The sequence below is a fragment of the Syngnathus acus genome, chromosome 8 (assembly GCF_901709675.1).
Source record: "Syngnathus acus chromosome 8, fSynAcu1.2, whole genome shotgun sequence".
Taxonomy (NCBI): Eukaryota; Metazoa; Chordata; class Actinopteri; order Syngnathiformes; family Syngnathidae; genus Syngnathus; species Syngnathus acus.
The window spans coordinates 1,781,561-1,808,473 of record NC_051093.1 but is presented as its reverse complement, the minus strand read 5'-3'; the positions used below and the strand labels follow the sequence as shown (position 1 = coordinate 1,808,473).

General features: G+C 44.0%; 4 protein-coding genes across 4 annotated transcripts; 2 read left to right on the top strand and 2 right to left on the bottom strand.

The window, feature by feature from the left end:
- Positions 1 to 78: 78 nt before the first annotated feature.
- Positions 79 to 9,499, top strand: LOC119125678 (heparan sulfate glucosamine 3-O-sulfotransferase 6-like). Its single transcript, XM_037256426.1, has 3 exons — positions 79 to 358; positions 542 to 1,392; positions 7,726 to 9,499. The coding sequence occupies exons 2-3, from the start codon at positions 974 to 976 to the stop codon at positions 8,342 to 8,344; spliced, it is 1,038 nt and encodes a 345-aa protein (XP_037112321.1). The 5' UTR covers positions 79 to 358; positions 542 to 973; the 3' UTR covers positions 8,345 to 9,499.
- Positions 9,500 to 17,459: 7,960 nt separating this feature from the next.
- Positions 17,460 to 18,447, bottom strand: fahd1 (fumarylacetoacetate hydrolase domain containing 1). The gene has a single exon (XM_037255619.1). The coding sequence runs from the start codon at positions 18,315 to 18,317 to the stop codon at positions 17,655 to 17,657; it is 663 nt and encodes a 220-aa protein (XP_037111514.1). The 5' UTR covers positions 18,318 to 18,447; the 3' UTR covers positions 17,460 to 17,654.
- A 385-nt stretch (positions 18,448 to 18,832) lies between these two features.
- Positions 18,833 to 21,853, top strand: hagh (hydroxyacylglutathione hydrolase). The gene is made up of 9 exons (XM_037255618.1): positions 18,833 to 18,988; positions 19,304 to 19,488; positions 19,785 to 19,849; positions 19,975 to 20,092; positions 20,155 to 20,263; positions 20,402 to 20,505; positions 20,697 to 20,798; positions 20,887 to 20,966; positions 21,061 to 21,853. Exons 1-9 carry the CDS (start codon positions 18,922 to 18,924, stop codon positions 21,158 to 21,160), a joined length of 930 nt encoding a protein of 309 aa, XP_037111513.1. The 5' UTR covers positions 18,833 to 18,921; the 3' UTR covers positions 21,161 to 21,853.
- Positions 21,854 to 22,688: 835 nt separating this feature from the next.
- narfl (nuclear prelamin A recognition factor-like) lies at positions 22,689 to 26,757 on the bottom strand. Its single transcript, XM_037255617.1, has 11 exons — positions 26,635 to 26,757; positions 26,259 to 26,354; positions 26,046 to 26,189; positions 25,793 to 25,922; positions 25,503 to 25,637; positions 25,227 to 25,345; positions 24,242 to 24,371; positions 24,105 to 24,177; positions 23,903 to 24,040; positions 23,678 to 23,835; positions 22,689 to 23,012 (listed from the first exon to the last, which is right to left on the bottom strand). Exons 1-11 carry the CDS (start codon positions 26,698 to 26,700, stop codon positions 22,771 to 22,773), a joined length of 1,431 nt encoding a protein of 476 aa, XP_037111512.1. The 5' UTR covers positions 26,701 to 26,757; the 3' UTR covers positions 22,689 to 22,770.
- Positions 26,758 to 26,913: the final 156 nt, after the last annotated feature.

Sequence of the window (26,913 nt, the reverse complement as noted above, 5' to 3'; positions counted from 1 at the left end):
CTCGTCCAGTCACACGGTCATTTATTCCGGTTCAAAGTCTGATCATCTCTTTGCCAGAGGCAACTGGAAACCTGTTTTAGCTCTGTAGAGGGAGCGGGGTGCTCATGGCACACGGCAAACCTGAAACATACTGAAAAGTGTATTTGCTGCCCCACTAATATTTCAAACAGCATCATGCAAAGGGGCTGGTTTTCTTCAGCTGGCAGGAAAAGTCGACTAGAACGCCCGTTTAACATGAGTTCAAATGCGGTCGGTTCGTTCTGAACACGGACACGTCCTCGGTTTGTAAATATTTGTGAAGCTATTTGTGAAGTGGACCCACCTTCGGCCATCCTTTTACAGCCTCCGCCTTCAAAGGGTGAGTAGCTCTTCTTCCTTTTACTTCTGTTTGTACAAATAGCATCACTATTTTAGTGTCAGTTCACAAAGTCAGCAAGCTATGCCAGTACTGTACATTCCTTTGATCGCATATCCAAATGTATCTTACTATTGAGAATTACTACTCTGTACTTTCACTGAAGTTTCTTTTTTTCCCAAACAGAAATATTGCCTTCTCATTTGCGAGCAGCTTCTGTTGCTGCCACCTCAGGGGGTGTTGTTCATCAGTGGAAGGAAGGTGGAGACTTGAAGAAAAGGGGGAGGTTAGGAGCCCGAGAGAGCAGAGAGAGAGAGAGAGAGGAAACCTTGAATGAGGGATGAGTGGAGCTCAGCCTACAAACACACAGCAGAGCAGCCTGCAAGGACACCTCAAATCACAGCCCGCCCGGACTTGAAACCGACCAAAGGTTTGGAAGCAGAAGAAGAGGGAGGCTCGTGTGTGACAAATGTGCTGTTTGCATTGCGCACTTGTGCAAGTCACCCCCAGCCACCCCCTGACGCAACAGGTCGGCGCCCAAAGTGCACCACCGCTGACTGATGTCCGGAGGCTGCTATCAAAGCCGCGGCCCTTGGGCACCGCGCAGCAGCTCCACTCATGGGATGTAGCGCATGCAGAGTCAGGTTCAACTCAGCCAAGGCACTGTCCTTCCTCACCATGCTCCTGATCTTCACCTACTTCTTCTACTGTCTCACGGGGATCTGCCACTCGGCTCCGAGGACATTTTACGTGGACGATGGGCGTCGCAGCCCGCCGGAGCGGCCCGGGAGCGCTTCCCCGGTGGACGCACAGGCGGTTCAGCCCCGCAGCCTCCTGGAGGACAGCAGCAGTAACAACATGCCCGTGTCCAACACCTTTGGCAGCAAACGCTTCCCGCAGGCCATCATCATTGGCGTGAAGAAGGGAGGAACCCGCGCCTTGCTCGAATTCCTCCGGATCCACCCGGACGTCAGAGCTGTAGGAGCCGAACCCCACTTCTTTGACAGATTCTACGACAAGGGACTGGAGTGGTACAGGTAGGACACCCGATTGTCTTTCACCTGTCTTTCCAGTACTGTAGGCGTCCCAATACATTTGACTCCCTAACCCTGAAAAGCAGCAGCAGAGTGACAAAGTGCTTACGTCTGCCTCACAGTTCAGAGGCCTGAGGTTTCGTGTGCAGATGAGATTACGCGCGAGGTTCGAACACCAACATCTCGCCTAAAGTCATCGGGAATTGACTCCGGCTGACCGCTAAATTGGGCTTTCCTGCCCGGCGTAGTGATTTCAGTTTGAAGGTGGGGCGGATTAACGCCACAAAAGGAAACGGCAGCAACGCGATCCCGAGTGAGGTCACCGAAAGACGACTCGTTTGTTGTCACCCAATCTCAAAACTCAGGCTGGGGAAAGGAGACGGCTTGCTGTCATCTGCAGCAACCCACAGAGAAGTCGCCGGAAGTCATGAAGCGCGAGACGGGGAATGAACTCATTGAAGCGCAACAAGCGAGTCCTCTTTTCAAACTGCCAGCTCAGTGTCACATCTGGAACACACACACACACTCGCACACACACTTGATTTCTTCCAGGCCGGTATGCTTGACAAGCCCTGAAAAACATCACTGAAACTTTTGACCTTTCATCTTGTGGAATTGTTCATCCGCGTCATTTGAAAAAAAACAAAAAACAAAATGCAGTTGGACGCCACTGCTGACTGTAAATAATGGTAGTAAATAATAAACATTGATTGATACCAAAAGGACCATCAGTATAGACTGCAGACCTCCGCCAAGGCCGAACAATCCTTGTTTTTCATTCGGATGTCTGTCAAATACTGAAATGTGGAAAGTCTTTAGCCCAGTCTTCCAAAAAAAATGCAGTTTGAGATGTGGACTAAACGCAGTCTGTACGAAAATAAACATTGCGAAAGGGAGTCCTAGTTGAAGCATAACATAAATACCAGAAATGCAATCTGCATAATTATTTCACTTCCTCATTGATGTTTTTGAAAGCTCGTCAATTGTCAACCTGCAGTCTCGACACCAGAGGTCATTTCTTGACAGCAGCGCCATTAAAACGCAGCCCAAGTCCTCAAATGGCCAACAGCAATGTCAGCGCTGACCAAAATTGAGATTTATTCAAATCCGCATCGAGAGCCATTGCACTCTCAGCGACACTTTAATTTGGATTTCTAAAAATGAAATTACTTGGACTAAACGTGTCCCATATAATACTTTTACACATTGAAGTTCTTTATTGCCAGTCCCAGTTGAAGTCTACTGTAAACTAAACATAAAATAAACCACATCTCTTGATTTGACCAACATCTACGCGCTTAATACGCAAAGCAAAATGCCATGGTCGGCTAACAAAAGTAGCATCAATGTTGCGGGTGACATTTTGGACACCTCCGTGAATGCCAGCAGCTGATAGGTGTAACAGACCCGCCTGCGCATGTTTTTTAACGGCAGCAAAGTTGTGGCTGGAGTTGGAGCTTTATGTGATGCTTAAAAGGCTGATAAAAAAAAATGGCCAAACTCGTACACCATATGGAGGATATTATAATAAAGCGAGAACTGTGGTTCTTGCTCTTGCAAAGAGTTGAGCTGCGTCACCCTTGTTTGAAATAATTAGCTGGGCAAGGAAAGAAACAGGATGGAAGCAATGAATTACTGGAAGTCAACAAGCCTGTATGGTAGTGAAGCATGCAACAAAAAAAGATGCATTACATTTTGGCACGCCGCTGCGTCATATTTACACTTTGAACCTTTTTGTCTGAAGTGGGACGAACCGAGTGTTTTTAAAAAATAGTTCGATACTTTTCTGTAGCTAGAGTAGATATCCCCTCCTGGAATCTGTGCTTTCAACCATATAGTACATGAATTAGATTTTTTTTTTTTTTCAAATGACAGTTGTCATAAGAAGGATCCTTGTGGAATGCCACTTGTCCCTGAGAGATGCATTTAGTCCAGTTGTTAGATGTCTTAACATGCCATCGATCATAGATCTGCCATCGATTAAATATGCCCAGGTGAGAGCAGATGAAGAATATTAATGGCAATTTATTCAACAACAAGATTTCTAAAATAAATCTACAATCGTTATGATCAATGAAGTGATATTGTAATTCAACTATTAAATTCAAACATATCATAATTAACAAATAATGCAGGTACATCTCGAGCTGAAACCCTTAATGAGTAGGCATATAAAATATTATGACATCCTTCCAGGCCATTCACCTCATGTTGAGACAACCTCCTGTACCTCTATTACTGCATTGTTCTTCCCCGGGGGCTGGGGGGAGTAAAGAAAAGAACAATTCGCAGTATGTTTAGAATCTGTCGGTGGCAACTATGATTGGGCTTGTCGTGCGGTGCAGCCATGAAGTCACTTTGACCATTTAAACGTCTTGCGCTGCTCTTTACCCTTCTTATTTCCTCACCGATATTTCTGACAAAAGCAAAAGCCATTTGAATCCAAACGATCCATTTAGTTGCCATAATAACAGTCAATGTGTTTTTCTTTGAAGAAAATGAAATTATAATTGCATTTGGAGAATATTTTTCAGCTCAACTTCCTGCGCAGAATGTCTTTTGTTCTGGTGCAACGGGGGCAATTCAGCCATCAAGTTTTTGGGCAGGAAGTCTCTTAGCCACATCCACGTCTGCATTTAATCTGGAGATCCGGACTGTCTCCGAGTATCAGTACTTTCATCAGGCCGGTATCAGTAGAGGCGGGAAAAGCACGACGACATCTTCACCGCAGCAGGTTTCAGGCTAACTATTTTTCCCTCGTCGTTGCTGCCGATTTTCTGGCTTCAAACGCAGTCGGCTACGAGCGACTTTTTCCTCAAATGGACTTTTTTGTGCTGCAGTACGTGTTGGTCACGCTTTACAAGCACGGGCTTATAAACAAGCCAAACATTAGTTGTTACATTGCGTGATGATGTCGTAAACTCGGTGCGGTTAGATATCAAAACAAGGAGTTGCCTCCTGGGTGCCGTCATTTGGTTCGACTTTAGTGATTTGCTAGTTATAAATTACCCTGACAAACGGGGCTCCCTTCTGTCAGCTGTGGATGATAAGATTGATCCGTCACTGGGAAAATGCACGTTGAGATAGTGGAGCAAAAGGGCAAAAAAAAACATTACGAACGTGGAAATTGTAGATTTGAAATCAGATCACTCGTTTGCCCTCCTGTGATTGCCCTCCTGTGATATAAACAGCACCGCTGCTGCAAAGTGCCACCTCGACATCAACACGTAGACCACAACAGGAGTCCATTTACATGCACAACAACGTGCACAAGAAAGGAATCGCACGATTTGTCACATTTGTCTCCTGACACCACATCCAGGAGCAAATTTATGACGGCAAAATGTCTTTTATTGATTGCGCGCTAATAGTGAGACACATTAAGACGAGGCCGACAGCATTCATTAGTCATGAGGACATCAGACAACTTATGGTCAATTACCCAAGTGACACTTCAGTGAAGGACAAATCTTGCAGAGCGGAGGAGGAGACGCCTCATCTGCATCTGGACACACAAACACACACACACGCGCACACACTGGCAGCAATCTGTCATATCGAGACAGACGTATTGATTAGACACAGCTAAAGCGGGGGCAGACAGGCGGCAATGGGACATTTGCAGCTCCTGTACATGGATAAGAATCAATTCATGGTCTTTTATCACAGAGTAGTTTGCGATTCAAATTACTTCAAGTCAACTTTAGATCAATGTGTGACTACTTGGGGCCGTTCAAGAGAATTTCCTTCTGTAGTCATTCATCCGACAATCCCACTTGAAAGAGCCACTGTGTTTAATCTCCTCTTTTTACTTAAACAGTGGAGCCTTGAGACGCCGGCTTAGCAGTTTTTCGAGACATTTAGTTTTTGATTTTGAACAAATGAACTTGTATCCCATGGCACCACTGTACTTCACTAACATGTATCCTACATAGTTGAAGACGCTATTTCCTCAAAGAGTGTGGCCTCCGCCCTAATAGACGCCACCATTCCATTAATCACACGTTGAATCATTCACTGAAAACAAATAAATCCTCATGTGTGGTAAGTAAGTAGAGTTTTTCGTCTCGGTGGTGTCTACATATTTTGTTTCTTATTCAATATCATTATTATTATAAAATAACATCTCCTCCCTTACCCCTGGCAGTTTTTTTCTTCGGCGTTGACTGTAGTTATGGTTCCAGTCATGTCTGTAAGCGTGCTACAGCGTCGTTGGTATGCTAATGTTTCTATGTTCCGGAGAGCTACAGGCATAAATAGCTTCACGGTTTAGTCTAGTCTGCCCATGTCGTCTTTTGTCTGTGTTTTCAACTATAATCGTCTTGTAGCAGCAATTTCGTTCTACAAGCTCCCATCTGATAGAGTCCCTCAAGGCTCCACCCAAAGTCCCCTGTCATTTCAAACAATTGTTTACATGTTTGATTTGTTTCCTACAGATCAAATTGTAAAGAAATGATAAAATTTTCAGTCTCTATGAATAAGGCTTTATTCTTCAGCACCTGATATAGTTAACCACAATAACTTTCAAACTTTAACTTCACTTCCCTTGGACCTCCATCCATCATCACTACTAGCGAACGTCTTGCTATTGACACTTGAAGCCAAAGGCCAATAATGACACAGATGCGGCACAGCAACTTCTCCTTTAGTCCTTTATGTGAACCCAAGCCACATAAAAGCTCCATTTGTTTTCCAGCAGCTCTCCAGAAGACGTGTTGAGAAAACGAAGCGCCGAGCGTTCATTCAAAAACAGTCTGAAATCTTCTGTGGCTGTCTGTCTGTGAAGATGGAGGGGGTGGCTAAAATCAAACACATTTCTGTGAGGACGCAAAAAGATGCCACTTTGATGAGTCTAAACATGAACTGAGTGACGACGCCATCGCTGCTAACCTCACCAGCATCTTTCATCATGTGTTCAAAAAGAAGAGCTGAGCTAAGCAGTCGGCCACGCCGGTGGGGCTTTTGGGGCCAGAGGTGCTTTTGGGGGGTGCTGAAAGGTGCCTCCTTTCTTGCTCTCGCAGAAGAGGCTGGAAACCTGTAGCAAATTGCCCATAAGTGCTTCACGAGTCTTTGCGGTTATGACTGATCAGGGGCTACGGAGGAGCGTAGAGTGCCTCAGAGCGAGAACCCCGGACAACACGAGCGCAAAAGTCCGTGCGGCTTTAATCAGAGAAAATTTGGCGGCGCTTCCACGTGCAGCGATGTGTTTAGCTTATCTCCTCTCTTGATGTACCACTTTTTTGAAGTGGCCTGTGTGCGTATGTGTTTAACTAACCCAGGCAAAGTTGGCCGCAAGCTCGAGTAGACACCAAAGACCAAATTGAAAATAAAAAGGAGGGGGGAGTGGGAAAAAAAGTCCAATCACAGGAATACCTGAATGAAAAATTTTCAAGCTGTAGTTCTTGAATGACAAGTGACAGACACGTTTTGACTGCAGCACACGCCGGTGCCGCTTGTTGTCGGTTCCTGTTATTATCGTAACCATGGTGACCAACCTCCCATTTCCCCCTTCAACATTTTTATAGTGGCGCTATACGTAGCGTCTGAAGCATTTGCTAAACATTTCAGTTTCCATGGGAGTAGACGTCAATTGACTCCTGTCTGTCATTTTGGTTTCAGGCTGCGCTCAACATTTCAAGGCGGATCACTTGCGAAGGGAATGTGCTTGTGTTTGCTGCCTCTTGGGGGCGCTGTCATTTTGTCTATTTTAAAGAAAAATAAGTTGCTGTTTCCTCAGTGGAAGGAATAGTTAACCAACACCAAAGAGAGATTTCTAATGGAGCACAAGTTGCACAACCATCACCTAGTAAGAGGTTTTCCTCCATTGGCTGATGCAGCAAGACTTGTGAGGGCCGTTAGAAGTCAGGTAAGCGGTTGACACTTAGCAGTGGCTGATACAGGATTGAGTGGCGACCTCTCGAGAGTCTCGTCTTGCGTTTGCCTAAGTGGGCTGGGACCGGCTCCAGCCGTCCAACCCCTTGCCACACCCTCCCCGCCGCAATGGGATGAGCGGTATAGAGAATTGATGCATGGATGATTTGTTGTGTCTGCGCTATACATAACATTTCCGTTGGGATTTAAAAAAGGCACATCAGACATGACTATACTTTTTTGGGGGTGGCAGGGTGTGGCCTGTGGTTGCTGCTTGTGGTTAGTGTGCCACCAAATTTCTTAAATGCCGCTAATAAGGACGGCTTCGAGTGACTACGTTGTTGTTTTTTAAATCCGTTTAGGTTCACGACTCAAAGTAGAACAAAACAATCTGAGTTTGGAAATGGTTGTTGCTAAATAACAAATAAAAGGAACCAGACTGTCACACTGTTTGCTATGTTTCAGGAACTTGATGCCTCGAACGCTGGAGGGTCAGATCACCATGGAGAAGACCCCCAGCTACTTTGTCACAAAGGAGGCGCCGAGCCGCGTCTGCACTCTGAACTGCCAAACCAAACTCATCGTTGTGGTCCGGGATCCCGTGACCCGAGCCGTGTCTGACTACACGCAAACTCTTTCCAAGAACCCGGGCCTCCCCTCGTTCCAGAGCCTGGCCCTGAGGAACGCTTCAACGGGCCCGATTGACACCTCGTGGAGCGCCGTTCGCATCGGCCTCTACGCCAAACATCTGGAGAACTGGCTTCAGCACTTCCCCCTGTCACAATTTCTTTTTGTTTGTGGCGAGCGGTTAGTGTCCGATCCCGCTGGCGAGATGGCTCGGGTTCAGGACTTCTTGGGCCTGAAGAGGGTTGTTTCCGACAAGCACTTCTACTTCAATCAGACCAAAGGTTTCCCTTGCTTGAAGAAACCCGAGGGGAGCAGCAGGCCTCGCTGTTTGGGCAAGTCAAAGGGGAGGCCGCATCCCCACATTCCCAGCGCCGTCCTGCAGAAACTCAGAGATTTCTACAGACCCTATAACCGACGCTTCTACCAGATGAGCGGGCAAGATTTTGGATGGGACTGACAGCGGGACAGTAGCCCAGACAAAAAAAAAAAAAAAACTGATTCTGACTTTGTCTCAGGAACCGGATGTGATGCAGCATCTTCCAAGTGAACCTCCTTCAGGGTATCCAGGATCACATGAAAAAGGAATCAAGTTTCTCCCAAGCAGCCAGTTTAAAATAAATAAATAAATAAATAAATAAATAAATAAATAAACAAACATGATTGAATGAACGAACAAATGAATGAATCACACAAGTACGATTATGAAATTCAATGATAAATAGTCTCAGACAATGTGGTCTGGCTTCAACAGAATATAGTGCTAAGCTAGCATTAGCACTGTGATAACAAAATGAAAATACAATCGCTTATCTTCCTTACGAATGGACAGGAGCAAACAATACGGATCGAACAATCGAACCAAATCAAGAACTAATACCTGCACGGAGATTCGGGCAGGCATTGAGCACAAGAAAAGAACAAAAGACATTTCACGAAAACGGTGGAAACAACCGCCATGACGTGCGACTGCTTTGCTGTCGCGTAAAAGCCGCCGACGCCGCTGAACTACAGCGCTGCCTTTGCTCGTTTATTGAACCAAAGGGAAAAAATTGCCTCCAAGTCTATTTTGGACTTTAATAAGCTGATATTTATAGTTGATGTTGATTTACTGATAACTGAAAGATCTTTTATGTATTTATGACACATCAAGACGTGAAAAAAATGCCTTACTGACATTTCCGTTCTTGTTTGCAGTATTAAGCTAAGTGGATTGTTCTTATTTTCACGAACATTTACCCATCAGAAGGAAATGTGTTTTAGGTTACAGGGTGCCAACTGTGTTTCATTTTAAACTCCGTATTCAAGTTGTCATTCTCAGTGTTGTAAAGTTCTGTTCTGTTTTCCATGACTGCCAGCGTCCCCGCTTCATTTGTTGGCCCGGCCTCACAGAAAAGTTTTTGCTCGAGCCGTATTGGAATTGAAACCACTTGTCCCGCCTCGCAATCTCATGCACTTGGTGACACTTCCGTACATTTGAGCCACATGTGCAATCGCAGGCCTTTCATTATGACCGTGGGGCTCCGAATTAGTCGGTATCCGTTCGTGACACACCGCCAGCCTGTACCGAAGCGACACAACAAACAAAAAACAAACCTCCAAAAGTTGTGATCAGGTGTATGAAGCCCAAGGGGGGCCAAAGGCGAGTGTCAATTGGACAAATTCAAGTGAGTCATCTCAATGTGGTTACTCAGAAATTGAATTCATTTTGACTGCCTTAATACTCAGTCATTGCTTCATTTCTCAACTGACACTGAGTGCAGTGCAAGTGGCACAGTCTGTGTTGAGAGCCTTGGCGCTTCCCATTAAAAATGCTTTGTTTTCTTCTTGCTTTCTCCTCTTCAATGGGAAAACTGCTTCAAACTTGAAATCAACTGAAATTGTGGGGGGGACTACACAAATGTGTCCCTGAGGTTCACAGCACAGACTTTTTTTTCCCGCTGGGTGACTGTATAGGTGCGAAAGGTCTGCTCAGTGTGTGCATGTTGGCCCAACTTTGCAGGCAAACCGCTTTGGCCGCGGTCCTGGTCTCCACACGCCCTCTCTAATTGCGCTCGACATTTCTGTCACATTCGCCCTCAGTTTTATGGGTCTGGCAGCGGTGTTTCAGTGGGCCCCCACCAAAATTCATAAGCGCTCGGGCCAAAGCCGATAATGCCTTTCACTGTGTAGCGATCGGCCTGCGGCGGGCCTGAAGCGTCTTTGCAATGCCATCTGCGAAATCCGTTAGCATCAATGGCGTCCCATTAAAGCCGCATGGCTTTGGTTGTCACTAAAGCCCGCTAATGATGTGACAAATGCAATTGCGGCGACCGGTGAGAGCGGCTGGAGGAACAAGCGAGGCGCGCCAACGTGGGCAACGCTTAATTTGAAGGTGTCAACGGCACGGCCTCGCTTCCCTAACGCTTTGCACTCAGGGCTGACAACGAGGCACTCTAAAGAGGTCACGCCAGCTCGGCAAATCAAAAGCCTCGCTGTCGACAGTCTTTGCATGTTTTGAGCCGTTTTAACTTTTACAATGTCTTACGAAACAAATTTCTGAATTCACTTTACAGGCTTTTGAATTAAAAACAAAAATACTTGATGGGAAAAACAAGTCGCTGCCTTTTCATTGCGAAAGGTTCAGTTGTGGAACCTTTTGAGCTGGAAGGTTGCTTCTGAGGCTTTAAATGCATACCAGCGATTCCTCCCATTGTGGATTGATTTGCATGAGTGGAAATTGGGCCTCCGTGGCTATTTGAAATCAGGCGAGAGGAGAAATTTTCTGTCATGACTCCTCCTTGACAAGGAAAGAAGGTTGGTTTCTTCAAAGCAGGTTGAAAAAAAGGATGATTAGAAAGTTTAGTGGTTTCTCTTGTGAGGAGCCACAAATGAAGACGCTTGTGGGACTAATTTTCCATCCTGGACCGCAGTCTCCTTCAATCGGACCATTTTTCTCTCGTCTTTGTGGTTTGTGGGCCTCGCCGAATCTCAACTTGTGACTCCCAACAACCCAAATTGACGGGAAAGTCATTTGGTTCGCAGAGAACGGACGTTCTCAAACCAAATGAAGGAATGTTCGACTCTTACGGGAGCTCCAGTTTGCCTTTTCCCAAACGAGGATTGTTTATCTGGAAACGTTTCAATGTAGGCTTGTTTACCAAAAAATACGCTCTGACTCAAGTTGAGTGAGATGCCTGCTGCACTTTTACGACAAGGGCTCCGCCGCCAAATGAACGGAAAACTCTCACACTGAGTGAGGCCTCAAAGTAAAAATATGCCTGATGGGGAAGCGTGGAAGCAGTTTGGGATGTGGCTTTCTTTGGAGGAATCCACAAGACACTTTGAAGGGCGACATGTGCTCCCTGATGCTCGGCACACTTTACTCCTCCATCTGGGCTCCTGAGAGCGATTTGCACCTAGCTTTCATGCTTGTTTTGCTTTTTATTCTGTGCCCAAAACAAAGCAGCTTAACTCAGCGTGCTTTTAATATGAAGAACGGTCGCCAGCCACTTGTTGGATGTGTTTGCTCACGCAAGGAGACGTCGAAGAGGTGACTTGACTTCATCTCGTAAGTTGCGCACTGCGGCAAGTCTGCTTGCTGTGCGATTGCTTTCACGAATACCGCCATTGTGATGGGAAAACACATACTCGTGGATTGAATTCACCATTTCTCCCATAAGGATCTTCTGCAATCAGTGCTATAGCCTGCTTTTCAAATATATCAAACTGTGGCAACACTGGCAACAGCCTCAAGGGCCAATCGCACAAAAAGCCTTGTCTTAAATATTCTACAAGGTCATGTCGGATTTCAATCACTGCTCTGTATTAAATATATTTTTAGAAAAGGCAACAACACTCAACGCCCAAGTCTCATGAACCCTTCTGCTTTCTCTCCTCGTAAAAACTTTAATTTCTTTGGTCAAGGTTTAAGTAGACTTCAAGAACAATGTAGAAATGCAATAAGAATGTCGGTTTGTGCCTATTTCTGTACAAGGGAGACGTAAATCACTTTTCCACTGCTGGAGCTGCTGCGCTTTTTGTTAAGCGCATTTTCCCTTGCTGCCTTTTTTTGGCATCAGTGCACCTGGCGTGAGGTCACTGCCCAGTGACATCACGACGGGCTGCAAGCTCGGCCCCACGTCGGATGCCCGTTCACGGATTTCTGCATGCGCTGAATGCTAAAGCAGAGCTGGGCCAAGCTCTAAGTAGTAAATTGAAAATGAAATGGGTCCCAAGCACGAGCCTTGGGGCACCCCTTTGGTAAGTTTCTTGGATCAAACACCTGTTGTTGATTTGATGCTTCAGAAACATTCAACTGTTGCACATTGAAAAGTCTAGAAATCAACTGAAGTTCACACGTGATGGTTTATACAGTACTGTCTTTTCGATTCAACCCGAAGCTTAAACATACATCTCTTACAAAAGTGCACAGAGTGACTTGTGTGCAGCTCGACACGCCCTCAGGTGAGTGACGATGCACAGGCGCTCACGTTACAGCCGTGCCGCTTCTGATTGATCCTGAAAGCAGAGAGGCCTGTGGGAACACACCGTAACCCAATCGGGAGCAGATGTGCATCAATAGGACGTCTGCAGAGTCCAAATCTTCAAGCATTAACAGCAACACAATCATTATTTGTATTTTCAAAGCAGACAACGCAGCTGGAATGGAATGAATCTCGCAGTGTATCCATCTTTTGTCCTGATGCAGAAAGCTGGTGTCGGAGCGTGACTCCATCCAAACGCTGGCGGGGGGAAACGTGTCCCAACTGATCCCAACAAGCGGCCTCATGTGGTCTGTGTTTCTCGAGGAACCACAGATGGTCGCTGCCAAACCGAGCCCAGCACAAACATCAACTTGAACTCTGTTTTTGAAGTGGACCTTCCGTGAAGGGTTGCCACCTGTGTCTGAAAGAAATCCTGTAAATTCTGACCATTGAATCGACCTTTTTGTTTGTAAGCAATGGCGCTCATTGCCGATCTAACCCAAGATGAAAATCACCCTTCTACGCTGCAATTGTATAGCTCTAATTAGTAAAAATGACACTTCTTAGTTATTTGTTTTATTAATTGCTTCAGGCCTTTATTATTTTTTATTTATTGTCAACGTTTTTTTTGTCATGGACACCTGGGGGCAGTATTAGGAGGAAAAGGGGGAATAAATAATTAGGTTCCATTTGCCTATGTGGAATAAAAACAAGTCATTTAATTATTCACAGTCTATAAGAATAACCAAATGTAGTAATGTAAAGTGTAATGTCAAACAACTTACTTGATTCCTTAGAGTGTGGTGGCTGGTGGGCGCTTTGCTTCTGCTTCTGCTGCTTCCTGCTCTTGGCTGGGTTCGATTTTGATGTTTTTTAGACTTGGCGTGATCATCTAATACGGTTTTACCTTCATACATATATTCGCTGGGCACAGGAAGCAGCTAGCATAAAATGGATCGCCAGGGCATGGTCTTAGCCACAGCGTATTTCTGTTTTAACCCATCCATTTTCTATACTGCTTGTCCCCATGGGGGTCGCGGGCGTGCTCGAGCCTATCCCAGCAGTAGGTGGGGGACACCCTTAACCGGGGCACACAGAGACGAATAACCATCCACACTCCCACTCACACCTAGGGGCAATTTGGAGTGCTCAATCGGCCTACCAAGCATGTTTTTGGGAACTGGGAGGAAACCGGAGTGCCTGGAGAAAACCCATGCGGGCACGGGGAGAACTTGCAAACTCCACACAGGGAGGGTTGAAGGTGGAATCGAACCGGCACCCTCCTAACTGTGAGGCGGACGTGCTAACCAGTGCCCCGCCGAGCCGCCCCGTCATTGTTTAAACATGTCGAGCATTTTTATTTTTTCTTTACTGGCTTGTCATCACCTATAGCACCCTCGTCATCTGTCCCTCCACCCATTTTCACGACATAATTTCACTCTTTTTAGTCACTGGATCCTTTCCTTTCTGTCTCTCCTTATCCTACACACTCTCTGTTTTCACCTCATCATTCCGAATTAGCCGCCACTGCCCGCCGCCCCAACACCACAAATGAGTATGCTAGAGCCAATAAGGCTGTGCACAGGTTTATGGACGTAGGCACACTACAATTAAACTGAAATACACATTTTGCACAACATGTACGAAAATCCGAGACATCTCAGTGTCCCGGAGTTTTTTTTTCCGGGACAATCAGGAAAATCCGGCACAGGTGGCAATACTACTTCCATGTGAGTTAATTCTGATCCCTTTTAAGTTGACTGCCAAACTCAGTATAAAACGTAGAGAATTTGTGTCGTAAACAAGCAACTGCTTTATAACCGCCGCTGCTAGCTTAAGCTAACACATAGAGAACAGCACCAAAGATGCGCTAACGCTAGCGTTAATAGCCATAGACAGACAACGTAACCGCCTTACTCACATTCTTTATCCTCTGCAAGAACAACTCACTCACTTGTCTGTATGACTGTATTACACTGCCTCCTGGTGGCCAAGTATACCAGGATTTTCCAGAATGTTCTATTTAATTATCCATCCATCCATTTTGTTACTACAAACTAAAAAAAATAAGAAAAAAATGTCTGTACAATTTTCATTACCAAAGAATGCATACGTTTTAAAGATGTAAAACATGAATAAATACAAATCTAATTCACTTTAAATTCTCATGATTTACAAGTAAAAGAAATCCAGTAGATCCACAATTTATATGCCGATTTGTTGAAATGCACACAAATCTTGTCTGTACAGAAAAGGATTAGGGCCAGTGAAGAAAAAAAAGGAGGGTACAGCATACAGGATTCTGACTTTTTTTCCCTCAGAATTCTGACTTTAAAGTGAGAATTCCCACTTTAAAGTCAGAATTCTCACTTTAAAGTCCGAATTCTGTCGTTGAAAACTCTAAATCCACGTTGCCCGCAGGAACGTTCGAAAGAGAACTCACCAGTGATGCACATTGTGATTTAGGAATGTTTTACAAATGATTATTTGAAAATGTAAACACGTGCAGAGATTTGGAGTAAAATGTTTTCTATTGAGCTTCAACAACCTCATTATATGTTGATACACTGTAAAAAAAAATACTGTTTTGGGTATAAAACAGTCATTTGAGTTGGAAAAACTTTAATATAAGTTAGTCATTTATAACAACAATGTTTGCGCAACAAAGCAAGCAAGTTGATTTTACTTGCCTTGCCTAATTAAAAGGGTAAAAAAACCAAGGCACAATTTTTGTTTACACCGTCCGTAGAAAAGGCTCTATCATTGCTCTCTGCTGGTCAAAATTGGCATTGGCCTGTAAAGGAAAATTCTATGGAGCTAGATTAGGGTCAAAGGTTTTGTAGTTGAAAAAACAAAATTCGTATTTGAAAAAACAACAACTTGAATCTGAAAATAAACGTGTTGATCTTAAAACTTGAAAATAAAACAATGTATTCAAAATAAAAATACTTGTTTGAAAGTTTTTTCGAGTTGAAAATAGTTTTGCTTGGTCTTGGTCATTTTTTTTAAAATAAATTATTTATTTTCAGGTTTTACCTGAATTTACTTTTCAAGATTTTAGGTCTTTTTTCAGTTGCATGTTTTATATTTTCAGATTCATCTTTATTTTTCAGGTTCAACTGAAAGCGACAGCGCTTTCAGGGAACGTAGGAACTAAAACAAATGAAAGTTGACGCCTATATACGGCATAGTCATGACATTGCCAGCCTTAGATTTGATGCCTGTGACAAATTTATATTTAAATACCCATTTGTGACAGTATTGAGCACAAAAAGAGATTTAAGGGCGATCGAGTTAGCCACATTTTGCAGTTCAGCAACCACATTTCAAGTACTATTATGCCCGATTATGACACGGCCCTTTGAAAGCAGCGCGGTGGGGTCGAGAGCTACTACCCACATTCACCGAGCGCAGATACAATTGACTCAGGCTACTGTGGGTGTTTTTCGCAACCCATGCAGCGTCAAATCGGCGTCAAATTTCATTTGTTTTAGTTCTGCTGTCTCTGGCGGGTGGTTCCAAGTAGGGATGGGCGGATCGATACCAAAATATCGATATATCGATCCAGGCTGCTAATTTTTGAGTATCGATCTCCCTAGCTAAAATATCGATACTTACAATTATTTAATTATATTTTTCCTCATTTTTTTCTGCTCCAATTTGACGACTTGCACTCATGCTAGCACTACTTTTCCTTCCGCCTGCTGCACCGGCGTGTCCTGCTCTGCTCTGCTCCCGCCCCCTTTTCTCACAAGCCAAGCCCTCCTCCTCCGCCCCCCTTTCCAATCCAAACACAAACAAGCATGGCCACGGCGGCGGCCCAGTCCGAACGCAAGAGAAGTCTGGTTTGGGGATATTATATTTTAGTTAATAACAACGAGGCAAAATGTGAAATATGTCACAAAACAATTAAATATTGTGGCAACACCACAAACTTGACAAAACATTTAAGCAAAATTCACCCCACGGTTCATGAAGAGCTGCAGTTGAAACGTGCCGCAGACACTAAGGCAGCGACGGAAAACCCTGCAGCCACACCGAGGCTAAGGTACCAAAGTACCTTAGAAGCAGCGTTTCAGAAAGGCAAGACATATCCAGGTAACAGGTGCTAACCAAAAATCGTAAGCATTTGTGGTTGATGTGCTATTTGAAGCAATAATTACTGCGCTTTAGTCAGTCATTTATAAATAAAGTTTTCCCCTTTTCAATTTGTGGTCGAACGCCATACGTTTTATTTGTAACTCCACTTCCTATAAACAACACTAAAGTATTACAATATTAAATGTAAGTATCCAGTGGCTTTACAAATTGATAGTTTTGCTGCTCATGACGATTAAGCCCTGCATCTCTGTTGGTACCATGTCTCTTTTTACATTATACTAAAAGACAAAACTTTTTCCCAACAACAGAGAGAGAGAGAAAAAAGTAAAGAATAGCTCCTTTTAATTAAAGTTATACTATTAATATGCATCTTCCATTAATGTTTTTCTAAAAAGGTTAATAATTCATGTACATGACGTAATACTTTTTTCTACAAAATTCAATAGATGACTCTCCAAGAGCAAGTATCATTTGCAGTGAAACACCTGCTGTAGTATACAAATGTGCAGGTCAATAGTCACATGTAAGGCACAAAATATTGATGCAGCATGCCACTGCATTTAAAAAAAAAAATTTGGCGGGAAATTACACTTCCGGTATCGACATCGGATCGATATCGGGTATTTTGGGCAGGAAATACTTGGTATCGGATCGATTCCAAAATCATTGGTATCGCCCATCCCTAGTTCCAAGCCTTCCAGTTCAGCTGTCACTCGTGATTCCACGCCCCGCTCAGCTAGTACCACGCCCCCACGCCAGATTCGGGTCAAAAGTATGCATCTCGCAAAGATTTGAACCTGTAAAAAAAGAGACGAATCTGCAAAAACAAGAGTTTAACCTGAAAAAAAGGTGAATCTGAAAATATAAAACATGCAACTGGTGAAAAGAAGACCTCAAATACTGAAAAATAAATAGAGGTGAAACCTGAAAATTGTTCATTAAAAAAAATGACTAAGGCGAAGCAAAACTATTTTCAACTCGAAAAAACGTTCAAACAAGTATTTCTATTTTTATTACATTGTTTTATTTTTCAAATTTTAAACTCAGCACGTTTATTTTCAGATTCAAGTTTTTTTTCCCCTCCAAGTACGAGTTTTGTTTTTTCAAGTACAAAACTTTTGACCTCAATCTACCTCCTTAAAATTCGCCACTCAGTCATAATTTGAACAACTTTCTGTTGAGTTTTTATTCAGTTGACCACCGCTAGTGAGCTTTCCTCTCAACTCTGAAGGTCATCGTGACGACTCCATCGATGCCTGCCCGCAGCTCGTCGTGCTCCTGAACGGCCGACACCCCTTTAGGGGTCCCGGTGAGGATCAGGTCGCCCTCATCCAGGGTGATGAAATCGCTGATGTAGCTGACGAGGTAGGGGATGGAGAAGATCATGTGGGAGGTGCAGCTACTCTGCCTCAGCTGCTCATTGACTTTCAACCACAGATTGACGTTGCCCGGCTCGGGGATGCGCTCCTTGGGGATGAATTCGCTCACCGGGCAAGAGGTGTCGAAAGCCTTAGCCAGCGTCCAGGGAAGACCTTTGGACTTGCACTCGTCCTGCACGTCCCGGGCCGTCATGTCCAAGCACAGCGCGTAGCCGGCTACGTGCTCCATAGCGGTGGACTGTGGGATGGCCGTGCCCCCCTTGCCGATCACAACACCGAGCTCCACCTCGTGGTGCAGGTTGTTGGAGTAAAAGGGCACTAGGATAGGGGAGCCCTCCCGGACGTAGGCGGAAGGCGGCTTCAAGAACAGCACCGGCTCCGTGGGGACGGCGTTTTTCAACTCTTTGGCGTGCTCCGCGTAGTTTCTGCCCACGCAAATGATCTTCCTTCCCCATTCCCAAAATCGGGATATATTTCCTGCCGACATTGTTGGAAAAACTGGAAAAATGTCAAATGCCGCAGCTTTCGAGCAGTGTGCACGAGTTGAAGTCAACTTTGACCGATACCCTATGCAACTGTGAACGTTAAGCTACGGCGAGTCGTAAGGGACAGGTTGTAACTAACTTGTATATAAAAAAATTGTATAGCGCTGCCTTTGTTTTATTTAACAAAAATGAAGCAAAACACACAATATTTACAATACAATACGTATTTCGTATACGTAAGAAATACACATTGAGTGTTTTTATTGCTTGCATAAAACGCAACACACACTGCCGACCACTCTCCCGAATGTGATTGGTCGAGCTCAGTAAGCGAATGGTGACGATACGGAAATGAACTAAAACCTAACGTTTTCTGTTGTGATGTCGTGATAACTATATAATGTCTTTAAATGACAACCACACAAATGTCATGGTGGATTTTGTTGTTTAAATAAATAAAAAATAAAAAGCGTTTAACACGATTCCCCCATCCACTCCCCCGAATTTGATTGGTAGAGTCTGCGAGGTGAGTGGTGACGAAACCGGAACTGAACCGCAACCAAACTTTTTGCCCACCGCTAACTGATAGGTTTTCTGCATTTTGGAATGTTACTGAAAGCACTCGTAGGGAGTGCCTGCACTCTAGTAGGAGCGGCCACAGCTTTAAAACTTGGTAGGATACACTCCATGTCGCACTCGGCAGTCTTGTGGGGCTTATCGTCTTAAATTGTTGTTGCATTACGACACATTTTTTCGTTTTATGACATATGGTGAAGACGAGTTCTTACATGAACACAGCTGGTCTCCTGTCAGTTACTGTCTCTTACACACACACACACACACACACACACACAATTATCGTCTTCACATTGTTGTTGAAGATGAGATATCAAATAGGTGCAGAAAACAGCGTGCTTCACGTGTACACACGTTATTTAAGGTTAACCTAGTGTCAATGATTGACTCGTGCGTTGTCCCGATTCCGAAGCACCTGTGGAAGTCAAGGCCCAAGCAGCGGCTCTCCTGCACAACACCGTGAGAAAAACGTCAGTGGTGGAGCAAGCCAACATGAAGATTGAACTTCTGCCAGCTCTCACTGACAACTACATGTACCTGCTCATCGACACGGACACCAAAGAAGCAGCAATCGTTGACCCCGTGGAACCTGTGAAGGTCTGTCATAATTTGTATTTGAGTTGAGTTTAAACTTTGCTCAGGGTCAGTGAGGCCTTCTCTGATCACCTACAGTCACGGGGAGAATATATGTATAATTTTTTTGAATGAAGTAATACAAGTTGTGTTCTAAACACAGTGTTTAATCCAAATATCTGAGCTGTCTGAACAACAAAAAACACCGTCGTAATATATGCTCAGCCTCGTTTCTTGAATTGGTCTAGTTCAGGCCAGTTTCCCCGAAACTCTCCATATACGTGTTATATAAAATTGACCTTTGCTGTTTTTAATTGCAGGTTGTGGAGGCAGTTAGAAAACATGGCGTAAGGCTCACAACAGTGTTGACCACCCATCACCACTGGTAAGCCGCATAGCAAACACACTAGAGGGAAACGCGCTTGTGCTATAAAAAATTGGACTTGAGGAACACTTGACATTCGTTATTCAACATTATTCATTTCTGAATTTGAGCACCATTGTTTTCAGGGATCACGCTGGTGGCAATGAGAAGATGGTAAGCCTCATGCCCGGCCTGAAAGTCTACGGAGGAGACAAACGCGTCGATGCCATAACAAAGAAAGTCTCTCACGCCAACAGTTTCAAAGTACGAACATCAACCCGAGCAGCAGAGAATATCTCCATCTCTGATGTCATCTCTGTTCTCAGGTTGGCTCGCTTAACGTCAAATGTCTGTTTACGCCGTGCCACACCACCGGCCATATCTGCTACTATGTCACCAAAGATGACAGCTCCGAGCCTCCCGCTGTCTTCACAGGTACAACATCCCGTTAGCCTGCTTTGCCGCTACTTCCATCATTGGTCTTACTTGAGCAATCGCAGCAGCCTGCCATGTTAACGCTGATTTTTGTTTGTTTGTTTGTTTGTTTGTTTGTTTGTTTTTCCCCACATGCAGGGGACACACTATTTGTTGCAGGCTGTGGGAAATTCTTTGAGGGCACCGCGGAGCAAATGTACAAAGCCTTGATTGAAATTCTGGGACGCCTGCCTTCTGAAACGGTGCCTCTCAAACACTCATAGCTTAATGAAGGATTGTAGCGCCCAAATGTTCAAGTCGCAAACCTAACGTCGTCAGAAATTGCAAAATGTCATGAAACGAGCATGGTCGTCATTAGAAACCTTCAAGTGCTACTTGGCATGGCCGTAACACATAAACAGAGCATGCACACGAATATTTGTCTTTCTTTCAGCGAGTCTACTGTGGTCACGAGTACACTGTCGGCAACCTGAAGTTTGCACGCCACGTCGAGCCAGACAACGAGGTCATTCAGAAGAAGTTGGCATGGGCAAAGGTATTTATTTGTCCGTCGCGTACAAGCAATCGTCGCTTCAGTCACATGATCACCGGATTTGTGACGAAGGTTGTGCTTGTTTCCTCAGGAGAAATGCAGCAATGGTGAGCCTACCATCCCATCCACTTTGGCTGATGAATTCACCTTTAACCCATTCATGAGAGTCAAGTATGTCCACCGCACCGAGTCTTTGATGATTTCATCCACAGCAAAGAGAGCGGTCGGAAATGCCATCAGCATTTTTTTTTCCCGCTCAATACAGAGAGAAATCCGTACAAGATCACGTCAAACAGACGGATCCCATCGAAGCCATGAGGAGCCTCCGTAAAGAGAAGGACGCCTTCCGAGTGCCCAAGGAGTGATGTTGCCCGCTGGGACTCAAACCACTAATAGCACTGCAATATGTCCGCATTACCGAAACTGTCTGCGAGTCACATGATGCAACATTCGTTCTTCATCAATGCTCACGCTGAGCCCCAGTTTGGCTTCAAAACGAGCAGTCGAGTTGTTTAGCGACTGCCAGGGTTGTTGTTTTTTTTGGTAAAATGTGGCCATTGCACAACTGCTTTAAATAAGAACAAATAGTTTTAGTCTTTTTAGGTACGTTCTGTAAATACATATGTTCAAAAACAAATTCAGCTGTTGAAACCGCATTTTATTTCCAAGATGGGATGTTTCTACTTAGCGTTCAATCGATAATTAATGGGAAGTTGTTAATCTGATTACGAATGATTTGAACAGTTCATGCTCAACTCATTGTGTAGATATCAAATGTTAGATGGGCTGAACATTTGTTTCAGTACAAAAGTACAAGTATTTACATTGTAAATTTGTAATTATCTAATTGTATCAGGGAGCATGAGGCTAATTGTACACTGTTGGGTCCTTCGTGTATCTTAAAAAAAAATTATCTGCTAAACTAATTTATATGTATGTGTTAATTTGGCGGAGAACGCGTTCATTTGCTTTACTTATGCACTGCGTCATCACGATAATCTCGCGAGAACTTGGGCTAAGAGAAATTGTCTTAATAAAAACAAAACCTATGTACATGTTTTTTGTCATTAAATTGATTTAGGTCACATTGCCATGCCCGTGCCTTTTAAGGCACTAACTTGGATTTGTTGGCATAAGGCCGTAGCGAGAAGTGAAAACACCGGCGGCCATCTTGCGTTGCCATTTCCGTAAGCGCGTCTAACTCGAGTTCATATTTTCTGCTTCCGCGGCAAAAATGGCACCATGTGTGGCGTATGGTTTTAGCAACACAGTAAACGCGTCCTCGGGAATCTCCACGTTGAGGGTAAACGTTATCTCCAGCTTGGTGAACAAATATTTGGTCATTGGCTTCAGTTGTGGACCCTGCTCATCCTCACAGGTAAGAAATACTTAAGACTTCATTCCTGGGCTTGGGGGAATTCTTTTAGGAAAATGTCTTTTCTCTCCACAAATCACACAGCCAGGTAAGTACGATTTGTCCACCACAGAAATACAAGACATTTTTCTTTGCACATATGGACACAATATACCTTTTGTAAAATCACATTTTTATTTGCTTAAAATATATTTGTGTAATTATTAAATTAAAATGCTCCCGAATCATGCTCGCGAGTCGCCGAGGCTAACGTTGCCCGCTCCCCGAAATATATAAAAAAAATAATTTTCTCAACGGATTTACACGATTCACGAAAATGATACTTTCGACGGAAAAAAACACGGAAATCCGCGGTCCGCAGAAAATTCTCATCCTGCACAGGTAAGTACGATGTGTCCACCACAGAAATAAGACATTTTCTCTTTGCACATAGGGACACAATATACCTTTTGTAAAAACAAATTTTTATTTGTTCAAAATATATTTGTGTAATTATTAAATTAAAATGCTCCCGAATCCTGTTCCAATATACATAACTGAATTACTATTTTTTCCACTGAAACAGACACAAATGCTGCGGTCGCATGTAATTAGACAGCATCACCATTTCATGGTGAGCCCATTGGTCATCTTCTCCACGGCGTGGTAGTTGGTGTGCAGCAGCTCTCTGGCGCGCTCCTCGCCGATGCTGCCGAGCCACGACTGGTAGAGTTCGGCCACGCAGACGTCATCTTTCGGCGCTCGGGTTGCTTCTGCTTTGTAGAGCGCCTCTACCTGCTGGAGGAACTCCTTTGGGTTCTGACCAGGGCCTGGTTTCAGCTGCCCACCGCCGTTAAGACAACCTGAAGATTCACAAAACACGAAGGACCTTAAAATAATATTACAATAAACATAATATACTATATAGAGCAGGGGTGCCCAAACCTTTTCAGCTCGCGAGCTACTTTTGAAATGACCAAGTCACAAAGATCTACCCACTAAAAAAAATAATAATTATATATATATATATATATATGTCATGTCCTACTCCCATTCCCTATGAAAGTGATACTTCTTACTATGGCCAGCTGCCCCACTCATTTTTATACCCTTTCTTAAATTTAAGAGAAAAAACAGGGTTCTGACAATTGGAGGGAACTCGCGAGCTAGCGTGTTTGTGTTGTGTTGTTAGCGCCGTTGTTTGTACACGTGTCAAGTGCGAAAAAAAATAAATAAATAAAAATAAAAACATTTTAATATCACGCGATTGACCAATCGTGGCTTGGTGATCGACCGGTCGATCGAGATCGACGTATTGGGCACCCCTGATATAGAGTATACTAAACATGAAGTCAAAATGAGGCATGTATAAGATAGCTCGTCAACTCACAATGGTAAAGAGTAAAGATGTCATTTATATTATACTATGGCGCTGTAATACTGTAATACTTTGCATACTTTGTACTTTTATATACTGATTGATATGGTTATGTTGAAGTAATTGTGGATTTTTGAGACTTTGGCCAACCTGAGGGACAGGCCATGACCTCCACAAAGTGGTACGGCGACTTCCCCCTCTTGAGTTTCTGCACCAAGTTCAGGATGTTGCGGAAGCCATACGTGGACGCAAAACTCAGCACCACCGCGCCGTCCTTCTCCAGCGTCACCTCCTGGAAGTCCTTATTCCTGCGGTGGCAGCACCGGCCATGAGCCGCCATCCCCTTATATGAGCGCAAAGCATTCGGGGGCTCACCTGAGGGTCTTGTAGGTGAGTTCCTTGACCTCCTCTCCAAAAATCTGCTTGGCCGCGTAACTGAAGACGTGATGGAGGTAACCGCCCGAACCGCTGCCGGCGTGGCTGAGAAACTCGCCGTCATCCACGTTGCTGAAACTGGACGGAGAATCACATCAATGGCATGAAAAGTCAACCTGCCGCCAAAAGCGCTCAAACTCACAGCGTGTCGAGAGGTGCAGCTTGCATCTCGTTAAGAGTCACCTTTTCCTCTTCCAGCATTTTCTGAACTTCTCCTAACAAGGAAAAGAGAGACATGGTGTTCCAAGAGAAGTACGATGATGGAAGTGGAGACCGTACCGGATGTGATGACGCAGTCCACTTCTCTGCTCTCAGCTTCGCTCTGGTAGAAGTCTGGCCTAGAGGCCTCCAGTTTCTTATCGAAGCAGGGCATCACCGCCACGTGGTAGATTTGCTGTGGGCTCAGGCCCTGATAAAACACATGACATACAGCTTCATACAGTACAGGTTACATATTGCCCACGTCAAACCATCGCTTTGCAAAGAAAAAGAAAGAAAACGTGTTTGTGGAGCTGATACTTTAGGTTAGTCAATAATTTGTAAAAATAGCAGAGCCGTGTTGAGCAACTGGCTATAGACTTGAATGGACCATAGAATAAAAAAAAAATTTATACTATTTTTACAAAGTCCCAAAATTATTGTATTTTTTTTTATTGGGGGGTCAAAGGTCCTTTCTCCTTTTCAAAGTACCGTATTGGCCCGAATATAAGACGACCCCCTCTTTTTCAAGACTCAAGTTTGAAAAAAGACTTTTTGAACACCAAATTAAATTTTTATACAGAAAATAATTACAGTACATCTGAAACAAATGATTATAACAATATATTCGAGAGAAAAAGCATGTTATTTTGCCTTATTCAAATCATGCAAAAACTGTCCATCACATCTTAATATCTGAACATTTAAATATGTAAACTAAAGTGCAATCACATTTGTAAATTTCTGGTTTTTGAAATGTAATTAAACCTACTGTTTCTCTGTTATCTCTTCTCTTATTTTCTTCTCTTTTCTTTCTTACCGCTATTTTTTATTTTTCTTCTTCGTGCTACCGCTATTTTTATTTTTATTCTTCGCGACAGGGGTTCGCGTTGGCCTGGGGAGTTAAGATCAGCATTCGCTTTAAAGATATCTGGCGCCATCTAGCATTGTGAATGGGTATAATGCCTAGACCCCAAATGTAAGACGACCCCCACTTTTTCAGTCTTATTTCAATGCAAAAAGCACTGTCTTATATTCGGGCCAATACGGTATGTGTCTGTTATACCTGTTGCTGTGCAAAATAGCCTTTAACTAGAGAGCCCATCATGGCCTGAGGGGAGCGGGTGGTGCTGATGTAAGGAAGAATAAAATCTCCGTGCGTCTTCTCCGCATAGCAGATCCAACCTAAGCACACATGAAAAAAAAAAAACATCCAGCACAAGTCAATCTTCATTCTTCAGCAGTTCATAAGACGCACTTCAGGAGACTTCCACGGAATCGGAATGTCAACAGGAGAGGTGTGAGATCTCTGATGAGCTTGTAGTTTGCTTTTGCAGCGTACCTGGACATGCTGACGTCAGCATGGGCAAAGAACGTCTGTCTTGCTCCTTCCTTTGGAAACGCTCCACAAACTCTCTCTGGCTCTCCAGTAGGCTGAAAGTGCGGCTGAAGCTTGTGTCAAACACGTGATGGACGCCTGCAAAAGCAGCATTGGGAAAAGCTCCAAATGAATTGGTGGAAAATGTCAAAGGTGAGTAAATATTTAAATATTACAGTTTAGGTTTTTCACTCAGTCCTCCTGATAATAGTTGGAAGAAGAGAAGACCTTTCTGACCGTGACGTATTCCTTACCGAGGCCTTTGAAGAAAGAGGTGAGCCTCCTCCCCACCTGGCTGCTGCTGAGCCCGTAGAAGGCGGCAAGGGACGCTCGGGACTGAGGTGACACTGACACCACCACCACTTTCTTCTCTGTCTCGCTCACCTGTGGTAGAATGATTCTCTTTATTATGGGACAGATTGACGACCTTTCATTTGATTTTACATTGCGTTTGGCCATGAAACAAATCCAACTCATCAGGGCAACACCACCAGCGCCACTATTGACCTTGTTGTTGCGCAGCACTTTGAAGAGCTCCTCGTGGCTCTGTTGTGTGATGAGGACACTCTCGGCCGATGTGATGCATCCGCTACAAGCCAAGCAGTCGTTCAGTGTGATCTTTGCTTTCTCAAGCTTCTGCTTCTGCCCAGCCTGTAAACAAGCAAGCCAATTGTGAGAAAAACATAAGGGGAAAAGACTGAATGATTATTCAATACCCACTTGATTGATCTGGACATAACTGCCATCATCTTCTATCTGGATTTTGGCAACAGACCTGCCCTGTTTCTTCTCTATTTTAACAGGTTTGACACATTCCTACAAAACAGGAACACAAGTATTAATTGTCAATAATCGACAAAAGGAGACCAAAGCAGAGATTCAACCCCCCCCCCCCTACAAAAAATGCGATGGTTTACCATGAAATTGTTTTATAGCTTGCTGACAGTCACCACACGACATTTGCTATTTACTGCGTCATTGTGTTACGTTATGAATGACATAACATCGATGAAGCCTTTTCTCTGCTACTGCAGCACCGTACCGTATAGCTAAACAAAATAATGCGTGAAAACACGTAAAATGTATATTTCAATACCTGAGACGGCGTGATAAAATCGTCTAGATCAGTCAGCTGCAGCACACCGCTAAAAACAGAAGCCATATCTGCTGCCGTATAGGGATTCGTTGTTTACATTGGTGTCGTAAACAACTTTGAACGATTAGTTTTCCGGCCGGTACAAGAAGCTGCATACCAGTAGTTTACTGTTATTTGTGTACTCGGTAAAATTTTGTAGGTGAATGAAAACAGTAGTAAGCACTGAAAAAAAATACAATCATCTAAATACGACCAAGTCGGTGTCTCTTTTGCGAGGGA